Here is a 16,871-nt window from a genome sequence, read left to right on the forward strand (position 1 = left end):
AACGTCACAGGCCCCTGGGACATGGGAAAATATATTCAGTTACTAAACTGGGGTTTCCTAAGGCCACACGATGGCTGTCTGATAAGTATCCCCTGTTCCCTTATTGTCCTAACAGCACCACTACTGAGCTGGGAGCATTTCCTCAATGGCAAGATTGCGCCAATCCTGTACCAGTGAGACATAATATTTCTGGTTCTGACTTGTATGTATTGAATTGATCTCACAGGCTTGATGCTAAATATCCCCATCACGAGCCTATGTCACCAGGAGGGTTTGTGGGTAACGCCCTGACCACGGAAACAGGTGGTTTACAAAAAAATTTTTGGCATTTAGCCGCTGCCCTTGACTTTCTTAATTTTACTGGCTCTTTCTTAGCTAATATTAAAGGAGCGTGTTCATCAAGCCCTTGCTATGGCTTACGAGCCTGTGTCCAGCCTTCATATGTATTGGTGACTGGAAATGTGAACATCACCAGATTGGACACTCATTATGCTGTTCAATGCCACCAGCTGTGTTTCCAGGCATAATCTGAATGAAGATATATTAATTTTAAAGCAGGCTTCTTTTATTATGCTTCCTACCAATATAACAGGAAAATGGTATTATGATGCGGGCCTCAAGACATTGCAGGAATTACATAATCAGCTGTCCCAGGAAAAGTGTGCTTTGGGACTTATTATTTTTGGTATTGTTACCCTAGTTACTGTTATTGCATCTGCTGTAACTGTTTCTCTTGCATTGACTCAAAGCATCCAGAATGCAAAATTTGTCAATGAATTGGCTCAGAACACCTCAACTACAATTCATGATCAAAAAGATATAGACAAAAGGCTAGAAACAAAGTTAAATGTTTTGGAAGCTGTAGTAATAGGACTAGGCCAGTGGTCGGCAAACTGCGGCTCGCGAGCTACATGCGGCTTGTGAGCCATGGTTTGCTGCTCTGTTGACTAATTAGTTTGCCGACCACTGGACTAGGCAATCAATTAGAAAGTGTCAAGATTAGACAGCAGCTGCAATACCATGCTGCTTTTACACATATTTGTGTGACTTCAGCCTGCTATGACAGTTCTCTATGGGATTGGAGTAAAATCAAGATGCACCTACAGGGAATATGGCATCATAATAATATCAGTATAGACCTTGTACGGCTACACAAACATGTGTAAGCCATTCAGAATAGTCATGATGAAATTATATCTATAAGCGAAACTGGCAAAAGAATTGCTGGATGATTTAAAAGGATTTAATCTGTGGAAAATGTTAAAACACACCACCTGATACCTTATAGGATTCCTTTGTGTACCACTAATTTTATCCTGCTTTCTTTTAGTCAGCAGCAAGCTCCTGTGATCTCAAGTCCAAAGGCTCCAATTAGATGTCCATAAGCTACATTTAAAAATAAAGAAGGGGGAGATGTAGAGAGCACCTGGGAAAGGCCCCTGAGCTGATTGTTGTCTGAATCCAGTGGCGCCTGGCAGAGCCATGCCCTGGAAACATACCTTGCCAGAGGCAGGTGTGTTGTCAGTCTGACCTTTAACTCAGGTGCCAGGAGGTGGATTTCATTATCTAAATCCAGCCAGACAACAGGAACAAACACGATTATCCAGGCCCATCCAGAAGTGACGATTACAAAGAAGCCACAAGAATGCACATATTTTCTTTATCTTAAACTTTAGTAAAACTTCCTGGTATCTTACTGTATAAAATAAACAGCACTGTATGGGCTCTGGGTCCCAATCTCTCCATCAGAGGACAGCTGTCCCACCCAGCCCCAGCTTTCCCTACTGTCTTTATGTCTGTCTCTTTCATTTTCTCTATCCCCATCGCCCCTACTCAGGACTCCTGTCCACTCTCTAGCTGTGCTGGTCGCGGAAAAGAGAGAAATATTTACAATGGGACTGGCAAAATAGACAGATAAATCAACAGAACAGAAAAGAAAGTCCATAAATAGACATTTAAATACAGTCAACTGATCTTTGACAAAGGAGCAAAGGCAATATAATGGATCAAAGACAGTCTTTTCAATGAATAGTGCTGAATACTGGACATCTACAAGCAAAAAAAAATGAACCCAGACACAGAACTTACACTCTTCATAATTCATAAAATTAACTCAATAGCCGAAACTGGTTTGGCTTAGTGGATAGAGCGTCGGCCTGCGGACTGAAGGGTCCCAGGTTCGATTCCAGTCAAGGGCACGTACCTTGGTTGCGGGCACATCCCCAGTAGGAGGTGTGCAGGAGGCAGCTGATCGATGTTTCTCTCTCATCGATGTTTCTAACTCTCTATCCTCCCTTCCTCTCTGTAAAAAATCAATAAAATATATTTAAAAAAACAACAAACTACTAGAGGATAGGAGAAAACCTAGCTGACCTTGGGTATGATAATGAATTTAGATATAATACCAAAGGCATAATCCATGAAATAAATAATTGAGAAGCAGGACTTTATTAATTTTAAAAACTTTGGCTCTGTAAATGACACTGTCAAGAAAATGAAAAGAAGCCACAAAGTGGGAGGAAATATCTTCAAAAGATACATTTGATAAAGGATTGTTTTGTAAGATATATAAAGAACTCCTAAACATTTATTGAGTTCTGTTCTTACTGTTTTTAGGAAAATTAACAATCCAATTAAAAAATGGCAAAAGATCTGGAGACATCTCAGTAAAGAAGATATATAGATGGCAAGTAAATACATGAAAAGATGTTTTGAACCTCAAATGTTAATAGGGAATTGCAAATTAAAACAATGAGATACTACGACATATCTAACAGAATGGTCAAAATCCCGAACACTGACAACACAAAATACTGGTGAGGATGTGGAACAATAGGAACTCTTATGCTTTGCTAGTGGGAATACAAAATGGTCTAGCCTCTTTGGAAAACAGTTGGGCTGTTTCTTTCAAAACTAAACATCCTCTTATCATATGATCCAGCAATCAGACTCCTTGGTATTTACCCAAATGAAATAAAAACTTACATCATATGAAAACCTGCACACGCATGTTTATAGCAGCTTTAGTCATTATTGCCAAACTTGGAAGCAACCAAGCTGTACTTCAGATGTGAATGGATAAATGAACTGTGACACATCCAAACATTAAAATATTACTCAACACTAAAAAGAAATGAGCTATCAAGCCATGAAATGACATAAAAGAAACAAATGCATATTGCTAAGTGAAAGAAGCCAATATGAAAGGGCTATATACTGTATTATTCCAACCATTTAACATTCTGGAAAAGGCAAAACTATGGAGCCAGTAAAAAGATAATTGGTTGCCAGGGATTAGGGGCATATGGAAGGATATATAGGCAGAGCAGAAACATTTTTTAGGGCAATGAAATTATTCTGTATGATGCGAATAGTAGTGAACACAGGTCATTATATACATTCATCAAAACCCACAGAACAGAGAATGTACAGCACAGAGATTGAATTCTAATGTAAACTATGGGCCTTGGGTGATAATGATGTATTAATGTAGGTTCACTGATTGTAACAAATGTATTACACTGTGTGGAGGAGGTTGTGGGTGTGTAGAGACAAAGTGTATACAGAAACTCTCTGTACTTTCTGCTCAGTTTTGCTGTGAATCCAGAACTGCTCTAAAAAATAAAGTTTATTAATTTAAATACACACAAATGCAAGTTGAACCATCAACATACAAAATGGATATTATGACTAACTGAAGTTTATCCAAGGAATACCAAGTTGGCTTAACAAAAAAAAAACTTTTACAACTTAGAAAAATGGCCAAACAGACTATCTGATCTTTGTCTCATCTGAATGGGTGAAAAAAACTATATAACTAGTGTCAACCAGGCACCTAAGAGACACAAATTCAAATCTATGAAGGATGGCATTACCTTAGCCTTCAAACTGTTTTCTATCTATAATGTTTCAAATATTATGTCCAGCACCCAAGCAAAGGTAACTAGGCACATACAGAGATAAAATAGCATCTGCTAACAAAAACTAGCAGGAAAAGTATTCAATATAAACAGATCTACAGAATTTCCAGACACTGGAATTATCAGACACAGGCTATGAAACAACTATACTTACTATGTTTTAAGGCGATAAAGGCCAAGCTTGCAATTTCAGCAGGGAACTATAAAAAGTGATATAGCAGGATTTAAAAAGAATCAACTAGCCCTAACGGGTTTGGCTCAGTGGATAGAGCGTCGGCCTGCGGACTCAAGGGTCCCAGGTTCGATTCCAGTCAAGGGCATGTACCTTGGTTGCAGGCACATCCCCAGTGGGGAGTGTGCAGGAGGCAGCTGATGGATGTTTCTCTCTCATCGATGTTTCTAACTCTCTATCCCTCTCCCTTCCTCTTTGTAAAAAATCAATAGAATATATTTAAAAATAAAAAATAAATAAAAGGCCTAAAAATGTGAAGGGAAAGTGAAATGAGATATATCTTCCTATAATGTTTTCTATTTTATAGAGAAAATATAATCATGTGTTATTTGTGTAATTAACAATTATTAGAGAAAAAAGTTTATAAATCAAACATTACTTTTCTATATAATTAGTTTATAATCTTATGTCTCCACTGAAAAAAAGTGTGGCCCAATACATAATCAGACAAATACTTAAAAATATAACTATTTTCTGAATATCTGCTTTAAAATAATTATTCTATAAAATAATACTAGTACTCTAATCTCCTATTAAATCTTACTGTTTTGTCACTCAAAAAGCTAGTAAGGCAACTTTAAAAAGCTCAAAGGAATTTACTTTTCCATAATACTTTTGGCATTGCTCACTTTTTCAGGCAGATTTATACTGGAATTACTAACTACCTTCATTTTTCTACAGCTTTACTAACTTAAGACTCTACCCTAAAACATGACAGATGTGTCCTAACATTCTTCATGGCTTTACTAACAACATCGTCATTTTTTATTCCTGATTCCAAATAAATAGCATCCATTTGAAAAGAGTATGTGGTAAAGGATCTCAAAAACAGTTTTATATTCATAACTAGCGGCCCAATCCATGAAATCTGTGCAAAAGTAGGCCTTCCTTCCCCTGGCTGCCGGCATTGCCTTCCCTCTGGCACCCAGGACCGGGCTTCCCTCCAGCCACTGGCAGGCACCCGGGACAGAGGCTTCCCTCGCAGCCCGGCTTCGTCCGGAAGGTCGTCCAGAAGGAGGTCTGGTCTAATTAGCATACTATACTTTTATTATTATAGATGTTTTACAGAGTTTAAAACTCAGGGCTGTTAAAAAATGTTTCAGGTAGGAACAGTGAAACAAAGTTATAAATTTACTATCCTATATAATAAGACTATTATGCAAATCGACCGAACGGCAAACAACCAGTCGCTATGATGCGCACTGACCACCAGGGGGCAGACGCTCAATGCAGGAGCTGCCCCCCCGAGTGGTCAGTGCACTCCCACAGGCGGAGCACCATTTAGCCAGAAGCCGGGCTCACAGCTGGCGAGCGCAGCGGCGGTGGTGGGAGCCTCTCCCATTTGCGCAGCAGCACTAAGGATGTCCGACCGCTTAGGACTGCTTCCCCCGGGGAGTGAGCCTAAGCCGTCAGTCGGACATCCCCTGAGGACTCCCGGACTGCAAGAGGGCACATGCTGGGCTAAGGGACCCCTCCCGAGTGATCAGGCCTCTAGACTACATATATAAAAGGCTAATATTTTAAGTGTCTGTCCATCTGGGTAATGACATCACGTAGCAATGCCCAGCCTCCTCTCCCTAGCAACAACTAGCCTCCTTGCAGTTTCTTCAGCCCAGGAACATGACTTGCTTTATAGCCAGGTGGAAACATTTCACACTTCAACCAAATGTCTGTGAAGCATTTTCCCATGCTTCATCTCATTTGATCCTCACAGAAATCCTGGAGAGGTAGATAGGAGACTCAATGGAATCCTATTTTCTTTTCATTAGCCAGAAAATGGAGATTTAGAAAGTTTAGAAACTTGAACCGACTGAAAAGAAGACATTGTAGATCTTGAAAATTACTTCAGGTTTTCTCACTGTGCAGAATAGTCAAACACTGATGCAGTTAAATATTTTACCATTTGTTCTTCCTGCATGATCTATAATAATAATCTGCTTCGTGTTGATATTTACTGCTGTGTTGCTGACAATTACCTGAAATAGAAGTTGGGGTGCTTCACTGGGCTGGAAATAGTTTAGCTACATCAGAAAGCAGGTCTAATTAAGTAAGTTTATTCTATATCTATAAAAGGCTAAATTGACTCGTGCATGTACAATATATATAAAGCTCTCACTGGCACCAATTGCATGCGTATGTTTCAATCTGTCATTGTTGATCATGAATTTGGTTGACACTTCTATTATAGAGAAAGGGCGAATAGCAATATTAAAATATTTCTTCTAATTAATTTCCTTTCAATGTGCACAAATCTGTGCACCGGGCCACTAGTTATTAATGAAAGAAAATCATGCCCTTCTTGAAAATGACAATTGCAGGGAAGAGGACAGCAAAGTTAGATAAATGGAGAGCAGAAGACACACACAGAAGTAGGGAAAGAGAAAGCAGAAAGGGAGAGGCAGAAACATGTCCCATCACATGGTGAAAGAGATACATATTTTGAGGGTAGAAAGGATCAGAGGAACAATTTCACCATCTATCACACCTCCCTAAGATAAAGAGACCCATGAAAAAGGCACCAAAATACACACTAGTACCTACATACAACTTGAAAGTTCAAAACTTAAAAGTAGTAGCTGGAGAAATCACCATCTATAAAAAGCCAGAGAAGGGGCTGTAGAGGACAGAAACTCCACTCCTTCTTCCCCTATGAAAATAAGAGTTGTTCTTTTCCTGGCCAGTCATTAAATATTCACGCAATATATATACAAAAGAGAATGTGGCTTTCCAAAATAAAGAAAGCAAATTAAAGGCATACAGAATATCAATAAACAGGCAATTATCCACCCAGTAATTTATTTAGACACCTACGAGAAGATATTGCAGAATGTTACTTTATATAAAGACATAAAAGTGTATGCACATGCACATTTAAGGTAAAGTATCATAAAGTAGGAATACAAAACCTTCAATATCAAGACCACTGTTTTGCCTCTAGAGGGCGAACTTGGTCTTGTGAAAAACTCTTGACAGAGGTTATTTTCAGACTTTACAAAAAAAGTTAAAATTTAAAATGCTAAGATAGCAAAGATTCCCAAATTTTCTTGGTTAACAGTGCCCTCAGTATCCCAGTGATTTTTTCATCGAGCCTCCCCAAACTAACAAAAATACCTAATAATTCTGTTTAATAACTACAGTAGTTATGTCTAACAATTTAATAGAATTTATATCCTAACACTCAGTAGCCATTTGAAAATATAATACACATAAATTAAAAAAAAGAGTTTTATTTCACTCCTAAATAACCACAATTACTAATTGAGCATGTATACTTGTATACTGTATAATTTCTCAAAACTTGAAATCCGATTAGATATTATCACCCTCATTTTTCCTATTCCACACTTACTTTGCACAGTATCTGATTTTTATCAAATCCTCAGAAAAATTAGATTCACAAAGATATGGAAAGAATATAGTGTCATTTAATGTTGAAATTGCATACTACCTCAAGCTAAAAGTCTACCATATCTGACAGATGTGGAGTATCACTGAATTTGCCATGGTTCCCCCATTAGCTAAAACACCTGGGTGCCTGAGTACACACCTTGGGAATCAGCATAGTTTTAAGTTCCAGCAGCTATTTAAACTAGTCAACATTTTAATTAATTATAAATAAAATTATAAGTAATGTTTTTGAAGATCTAAAAATTATTTTCTTATATTACTTTTGGGAACAATCTTTCTTTTGAGCAATAAAAGGAATACTATTAAATGCTTAAAGGAAGGTATTTTTCCAATTTGAATGATGATTATTGCCTTAATGTCATTGTTTTTATAATGCTGGTTGTGTTAAATCTAATAAACTATAATTGGGAAGCAGAGAAATAGGAAATTTATTATATATCGCCTGAGCAACAAATTCTCCTAATTTAAAAATACTACAAATTGATCCAGTCTTGCTGCTTTCCAGTCTCATCGATCTCCTAGTACTGAGGAGCACAAATTTAGGAGTCAGGTAAGATCTGAAATTCTTAAAAACTCAGGAATAGAAATATTAATACAGATATTAAAAGAATTAGCTTCTAAACGACTAAAAAAGATTATATATTCACTCATCTCACAAAGTCCTTGCCAGCCGTGGGCAAACTACGGCCCGCGGGCCGGATCTGGCCCGTTCGGCTGTTCTATCCGGCCCGCGGAGCCGAAAGAGCGGAGGGTTCTCTTGCTCTCCCCTCCGCTCCTTCACCAGCAGCAGTGTTAACATGGCAATGCTCATTCAGTAGAAGGAACAACCTCTCAATCTTCCAGAGGCTCCTTGTAATGCCCGCGGACGTGTCCCCCGACATCACCCTGGGAATGCGTAGACACGTTATCGTGGTGATGTAGGGAGACACGCCCCTGGAGAGCACAGTATCAGAGCATTAGCTAAAAAGGAGACCAACAACACTGTTCCCACTGAAGTTGATGTTTTAAAGACCAAAAACCTTTCAACCCAGTCTACATTGCCATCTACATCTACGGCCCGGGCATAATTTGGAAGTTGCACTAAAGAAAATGTTTAATTTACTGTTTACACATTTTGTTCTTTTCTATTTGTTTTAGTTTTAAATTATTTTATTATATTTAAGTTTAATTTGAAAGGCTTTTGTACCTTTCCTTTGTTAGGCAATTTTATTTTGCCTTTGCCATCTTCAATATAAGGTATGTTATTGTGCTATGACTCCTCCATTTTTTGAAGTTTCAAATTATAATAATTAGTGTTTACATTCTTCTTGTTAAAATGTTTGAAATGAATAAAACTATTGAAATAAAAAAAAAAAAAGACCGTACCCTTTTATGTAATGATGTTTACTTTGAATTTATATTAGTTCACACAAACACTCCATCCATGCTTTTGTTCCGGCCCTCCGGTCCAGTTTAAGAACCCATTGTGGCCCTCGAGTCAAAAAGCTTGCCCACCCCTGGTTTAGACAGAACACCAGAAAAGTAATCATAGAAAGAGTTCAACCTCAAACTCTACTCAGTTTTTCTTTTTATTCTTTCATAAGTTCACAACTATCTATCTCCATAAAATCTGTGCCACTGGCAAATGCTACCGTGTTCAATTTGAAGTCAAAGTCTGTGATGAGAGTAGTTAGCTAACAACAACGATAACAAAAGGCTATCCAAGGAATAACTAGGAAACAAAATCAATATTATATTACTTTAAAAAATTTTCACAACCATAATAGATAATTGAAAATGTGTCATTTTTTTAAAATATATTAAGATTGCTACAAATATCTATAATCCCAAAATTTCATATGTATAAAAATGTAAGTGAAAGCAGGACATGGTTAATTATCAAGAAAATATATTTGAAAAACTAAGACAAAACACATGGCTATGCTAGTACTTACCTGCTGAATAATTTTGGAAGTTTTCTGAAGATTCTCTCTGGGAGGAACTTGACCAAATAATTTCCAACCAGGAGCACTATGGACAACTGATTTGAGTTCCTTTGTCCTTTTTGAAAAAAGGTTTCTGAAATACAGAAAAGTTACATGAATTATGTTTTTTATGATAACCAGGGAACTACTTAATAATAATTTATAAAGTAAGTTTACTCCCAAGACAAACACAAAATAACTTTAAATAAAATTATTTCTACTATTTATACTCTTATTAGACTAACAAGACTCAATTAAGAATACCTGCCTATATAGAAATATTAGAAAAATCATCAAAAGAGACATTAGAGAGATAAATAAATTGGAAAGAAAATGACAGCTTTAAATAAGATGTAAACATTTGCTTCAAATCACCTATAAAGTGACTTGAATTGATTATACATGCATGCACTTGACAATGAAAGACAAGAAATTGAGAACAACAAAGCTCAAGAGAACCTGTATGAAAAATGTAAAGTATTAAGTAAAACTCTTTTGGGAAAATACTATTTAGTGATTTTCAGTAATAATTTGTTACTGTTTGTAATAAAAGGGCATCTACTGATCCTTCAGTGTCATAATACAGGCATATGTAAATTGTTTTTTTCTAGGACAGGGTATGTACAAGGTAACTTACTGCAAAAGAGTATATAACTAAGAAGAAAGTGTCTCCCACTGAAAAGGATAAAAAAGAAAAAAAGCAAAATAAAGAAATAACTTCCACAATAAAAAACCTTGTTCCAATATGCATCACCATTACAATCATAATAAGTTCAGAATGAAGTTTAAATTCTCATTAAATAATAAAAAACAAAACGAAGTCAATACTTTAAATTTTCATATCTAAAAGACTTTGGTTACTATAAGAAATTTCCATAAAAGAAATATGAGCCCACAGGTATCCAATTACTAAGAAAGGCCATCAGATAATGTTCCACATTAATTTCTTATGCCACAAAGACATTTTGGATTGGGTTTTCAGTTTATATCCTGCCACAAAAATGACTTAGAATGTAGCTAACTGGCATACATCTGCAATAAAAAGTAATTTTAAAATATTTTTCCAATTACAGGCCCTGGCAGGGTAGCTCAGTTGGTTAGACGTCATCTGGATGTGCCAAGATTGCAGAGTTCGATCCCCGGTCAGGGCACATACAAGAATCAAGCAATGAATGGATAAATAAGTGGAACAACAAATCGATGGTTCTCTCTCTCTCCCCTCCCCTTTCTCTCTCTCCCTTCCTCTCTAAAACCAATCAATAAAAATTTAATTAAAAATAAAATGACATTACAGATTAAATGGGCTTCTACTGATTAACCTAGGAAGGGAATCACTACTTTATTACATTTTAAGGGGGAAAACCCAATGAAAAGTTACATAAATAAGCCAATAATGTGTAATACTCTGTTCTTTTCATGCACCATCCCTTATCCCCCCCCCCCCCCCGCCCCCATCCACTGTCAGGGGACTGGTGAAGTAGAGATCCCAATGCAAATAAATGTGGGGGACTAGGTTCCTCCTCCTCACCTTTCAAACTGAAGACAGACAGACACACACACACTTCCCTTTTTCCTATACCCACAAATATTCAAATTTCTTACATTTAAATCAATACTAAAACCTTCTTAGCAAAACAAACCAAATGTGCTCAAGCACCCATGAGAGAGATCATTCTTTCTCTCTATATTGCAGAGGTAGAGCTTGACTCTATGAATGAGACTTATATGGCAGTGATGGGTGTAAGGGTCATTCTTATTCTGTACTAGAGGCCCGGTGCACGAAATTCGTGCATCGGGGGTGTGTCCCTCAGCCCAGCCTGCACCCTCTCCAATCTAGGATCCCTCTCAAATCCAGGACTGCTGACTCCCAATTGCTCACCTGCCTGCCTTCCTGATTGCCCCTAACCACTTCTGTCTGCTAGCCTGATCACCCCCTAACTACTCCCCTGGCAGCCTGATTGCCCCTAACTGCCCTCCCCTGCAGGCCTGGTCACCCCTAACTGCCCTCCCCTGCAGGCCTGGTCCCCCCCAACTGCCCTCCCCTGCAGGCCTGGTCCCTCCCAACTGCCCTCCCCTGCTGGCCATCTTGTCACGGCCATCTTGTGTCCACATGGGGCAGCCATCTTTAACCACATGGGGGCAGCCATCTTGTGTGTTGGAGTGATGGTCAATTTGCATATTACTCTTTTATTAGATAGGATTCTTCTGGTTTCGGGGTAGGGGCAGAAGGAAGGGACACTCCTAGCTTCTCTCAGCCCCCTATTCATCCCCATCTACGCAGCTGAAATTTGGTGCCAGACATTGCTGCCTAACAGCAGAGAGGAATCAGTTTGTTCTGCTTTCCTAATATGAGGCTAAATTAGTTTCCTCTGCACTCCTCTGTCCCCGATTCCCACAGGAAAGGCCTTGCTGTGTTAGCTGGATAAATTTAAATCAGGTGAAGTATTAGGAGGCCCACTGCAGCCAAAGGCATGTCTTTCCATCCAGATTTCATCAATATTAAAGCTGATGTTGTGAGGTACCATTTGTTTGTGTCCTATGTCTTTTTTTCCAAACTCAGAAGTGTTGAGAGGTGTTATTTAATGGTTCTGCCTAAACCCAATAGTCAAGTTTTTGGTGTTTTTTTTTTAATATTTTATTGTTTTTTTACAGAGAGGAAGGGAGAGGGATAGAGAGAAACATCAATGAGAGAGAAACATTGATCAGCTGCCTCCTGCACACCTCCCACTGGGGATGTGCCCGCAACCAAGGTACATGCCCTTGACTGGAATCGAACCTGGGACCCTTGAGTCTGCAGGCCGACGCTCTATCCATTGAGCCAAACCAGTTAGGTAACAGTCAAGTTTTTATAAGTTGTAAAAGTTGTAAAGTATCTTATTGTTTCATATATGCTGGAAATATTTAAAAATGTTTCCTAGTTGAGTTTGTTTTTCCTTTCTCATTCTGTACCACATTTTGTCAGTATATATAGAAAGCAGGGAATGACAATGGTCATCCAACTTAAAAAGAAAAGAGAGAAATGCCAAGAAAAAACTGATGTGAGAAAGAGGAAGGAGAAAAAAAAAAAAAGCCCTAGCCTTCTCTCTTAGTGGCTTTTATAGTAAAGGTTGGTAAATGGATGAATGGCTCTTACTTGTTAATACCTGTTAATATTTGCTTCACAAATCTGTGTCTGTTTCATTTTTCCAAGATTTCTTTTACCACACAAAGAGTTACATCCTAGCCCAGCCGTGGGAAAACTACGGCCCACGGGCCGGATCCAGCTGTTCTATCCGGTTCTCTTGCTCTCCCCTCCGCTCCTTTACTTTGAATTTATATTAGTTCACACAAACACTCCATCCATGCTTTTGTTCCGGCCCTCCAGTCCAGCTTAAGAACCCATTGTGGCCCTCGAGTCAAAAAGTTTGCCCACCCCTGTTCTAGCCCTAACCCGTTTGGCTCAATGGATAGAGCATCGGCCTGCAGACTGAAGGGTCCCAGGTTTGATTCCAGTTAAGGGCATGTACCTTGGTTTCGGGCACATCCCCAGTAGGGAGTGTGCAGGAGGCTAGCTGAATCGATGTTTCTCTCTCATCGGATGTTTCTAACACTCTATCCCTCTCCTTCTCCCTTCCTCTCTGTAAAAAATCAATAAAATATGTTTTTAAAAAAAGAGTTACATCCTATCTAATAAAGAGGGGATATGCTAATTGACCCATCACGCCCTCACAAAAGATGGTGGCGCCCATAGCCAATAAGGGGAGAATATGCGAATTGACTGCCATGCTCTCAAAGATGATAGCGCCCACAGCCACAAGATGGCAGCGCCCAGTCATCTCAGCCCCCCAGGCGCCCAGGGCCAGCCCGAGGCACAGGCAAGCCTCAGATGTCGACTGCCCAGCTGCCCAGGGCCACCTGAGGCTCAGGTAACCAGGGCCGGCCGAAGCTTGTGCTGTCGGCAGTGGCAACAGCAGAGGTGTGATGGGGGCGTCGCCTTCCCCTGATTGCCAGGTCGCCTCCCACCCCTGAGGGCTCCGGGACTGTAAGAGGGGGAAGGCTGGGCTGAGGGACCCCCCTCTCCAGTGCATGAATTTTCATGCACTGGGCCTCTAGTATGATATAAAAGAGTTAGACCACTTGCCTACTACACCAAAGCTAACCTAAAGGGGCAAATTTTATTACACCATGTAAGCTCTCTGCTCATGATTTCCAACACAGCAGAATCTCCAGTGCTTGGGTCTTTAAGAATTGGCAAACCCACTTATTAACTTATGAGACAAAGCCATGTAAATTCCATAGTTTCTCAGACTGAAATTTGACACTACAGAAAACTGGCTGACTTTTTACTGTCAACAATGTCAGCTCTAGCAAAATCTTTCTAGATTCATTAGATACATTCTGAACAGCACTTAAATGGAATTGTACATTTAAAAGGGGTCAAAATATTTACTTTTCCAAACAGGGGAAAAAAATCATATTTCAATCAAAAGAGTAAAATCACTTTAAAAAGTAAAAATCATGACCTGATCTTCCAACTGACTCAGTAGAAGTTGCACTGCTAAAAACACATCAACTTCCTGGACTTTGTACTAAGTTTCCACAAAGTATAATAGAAGGCCAAAAAGAAAACATTATCTAGTGATCATGGAATGCCACAGTTGACTACACAATTAATTCAAAGAAGTTTAAGTACTGTGTCTTAAAATGCAGCACTTTGGCTACCCTTGAATATTTGGGATTAAAGATCTGGCATGAAAATTACTTTCATTCTTTCCAAACCTCAATCATTTTTCACTTGAAAAAGACTTTCAGCTAACTACACACACACACACACACACACACTGAAAGTACTTTTTTTTTTTTTTTGCCAGATAAACTTTTTTAAATTTTAAGAATTTTCTTTTCTTTTTCAGGCTGTTTCTGGCTCTTGTCTTTGTCCCTATTACAAATTCTTAAAATTAAAAAAAAAATAATACAGATTTTTATTTAATACACACTGCTTAACTAATCTAAGTATTTTCACAGACAAAAACTATTAAAAAAGAACAGAATTCACTATCATTTACTCTGTGAAAAACTAGAATTGCAAGACTAAAAGTAATTAAGGTTATACTTTTTAAAAAAGTATTTTAGAGCTGCCAGGCACTTTAGAGAGTAGCCAGCTCAAAGGTCTTCATCAAGAATCAATAAACCAACATGAATGGGCTAGAGGAGGTACATAAGCCTCAAACACCACACGCACCATTTGAAGTAAACACTGTGCTTATGAACATTTTTCTTGGGCAGCTATCTAGAGCTTTCATCACATTCTCCAAGGAGTTAATGTGCCCCCCTTACCCCCAGAAAGGTTCATGAGCCATTTGCCAAGGTCACACCACTAACTAGTGTTTGAGCCAGGTCTCTTGCACAGATCCTTTTCTTCCTAATCACACTTATCTTGTTCATGTCCTCCACAGAACAATCAAGATGTAAGAACTTCCACAACCATTTCTTTCATCATACACATTTGCCAAAAGACCTCTTGGTATTTATTTAAACAGTTCAAAAATATAAATTATTTTCTTCTTCCTCCTGGATTCATGTCAGCAAGTCACCTTATGATATGTCTTATTTGTTATAGCAAATAAGTTTCAGGCAATATCTTACTGATTAAGATATTTTTATTCTTTTGTTGCAGAAGAGGACAAAACTAAATATAATTACGAAAAAGAAAAATTATAAAAATACGAGAGGCCCTGTGCATGCGGGGGGGTGGGGGGGTTGGGGGTGGGCGGTCCCTCAGACCAGCCTGCACCCTCTCCAATCAGGGACCCCTTGGGGGATGTCCGACTGCTGGTTTAGGCCCGATCCCGCACCGGCAGTCAGACCTCCCTCTCGCAATCCGGGACTGTTGGCTCCTAACCACTTGCCTGTCTGCCTGGCCACCTCCCAACTGCCCCCTGCTGGCCTGGCTGCCTCCCAACTGCTCCCCTGCCGGCCTGCCTAGTCACCCCCCAACTACCCCTCTGCTGGCCTGGTCACCCCCTAACTGCCCCCCTGCCAGTCTGGTCGCCCCCTAACTGTCCAGAAGGAAGTCGGACGTCCAGAAGATGTCTGGTCACCTGGTCTAATTAGCATATTACCCTTTTTTTAGTATAGACGGGCCCAGTGCGCAAATTCATGCACCTTGAAAAGAACTGTGGGCAGCGAGGCTGCGGTAGGCACAGGGGCGGGTCTCGGCCCCTCCCGCCACAGCCCCTGGTCCCATCTGCCTGAAGCCCCGCTCCCGCCGCCGCCGCTCCCACGCGCTGACAGTGCTTGCACCTGCTGACGGCGTGGAGCGATTGGGGGCGGTGCCAGCAGCAGGTGCGAGAAGGGCTGGTGCCATCAGCAGGTGCGAGTGGCGGCTGCTGCCCTGATCACCCCTCAAGACCAGGAGGAGGTGGAGAAGCCCTCAGGGATGATTAGGCCAGCGGCCGCCACTCACACTTGCTGATGGAGCTGAGTGATCAGGACCTGCACCGAGCACGGGCAGTAGGTGCGTGCGGCGGCTCTGGCACCGGCAGCAGGTGCAAGTGCCGGGTGGGACCACAGCGCGCGAGAGCAAATAATTTTTCAGTAACCACCAGAGGCTTGCCCCAATGGCAGCGACCAGCACCCCGCCTTGGTCTGGGCGCCCCCGCTCACCTGCTCCACCATCCCACCTTGGCCAACGCCCGCCATGTTCCACACACGCCCCTTGGTGGTCTGCGCATGTCACAGCAGCCAGTTGTTCAGTTGTTCGGTTGTTCCAGTTGTTCCACCATTTGGTCTACTTGCATATTAGCCTCATCATTATATAGGATTCTTGATTTTTTGCTGGATACTATTTATACCATCTATCCAATGCTTCATTAAGAGAATATCTATTGCTCTAAGCCCAGTATAGTATCTAACATATTCAGAGGGAAGATAGAAAGCAAAAGAAAAAGAGGGAAAATATAGGAAAGAACTTTTAGGAAAAGAACAAAAACAGTAACAAGGAACAACATGCAAAATATGAGCAAAATATTCCAATCACTAAGCTATCATCTAACCCTAAGAGAAAGGTGGGGAATAAAGGTAAGATACTGACTGAGGGTGATGAAGAAAATTAACCACATGTGTGAATACTTTTCCATTTATGCCTACAGAAACATCTCCCAAAGACAGATTCCAAACATACTTTGAGAAATGACAACATTAAAGTAACAAATAGAGAGCCTCCAAAAGGGACCAACTTCAAAAGCTCCAATCATTTGGCTATATAAATTCTGGTTCCTTTAAAAAAAGTTTTTAATCCAATAAATTTGTGTATTCCTATTATGTATTAGGCTCTATGTCTCTATGCAGAGACAAAAAAAGATATGT

General features: G+C 39.8%; 1 protein-coding gene across 1 annotated transcript in view; it reads right to left on the reverse strand.

Moving 5' to 3' along the window:
• TBC1D12 (TBC1 domain family member 12) overlaps nucleotides 1–16,871 on the reverse strand; it is a 76,684-nt gene that overhangs the window by 43,895 nt on the left and 15,918 nt on the right. Inside the window, exon 2 of the mRNA XM_080641744.1 lies at nucleotides 9,495–9,618. Within this exon, the coding sequence (XP_080497870.1) occupies nucleotides 9,495–9,618 (124 nt within the window). The remainder of the gene's footprint in view (nucleotides 1–9,494; nucleotides 9,619–16,871) is intronic.

The sequence above is a fragment of the Plecotus auritus genome (assembly GCF_963455305.1).
Source record: "Plecotus auritus genome assembly, chromosome: 9".
In the NCBI taxonomy this organism is placed as follows: domain Eukaryota; kingdom Metazoa; phylum Chordata; class Mammalia; order Chiroptera; family Vespertilionidae; genus Plecotus; species Plecotus auritus.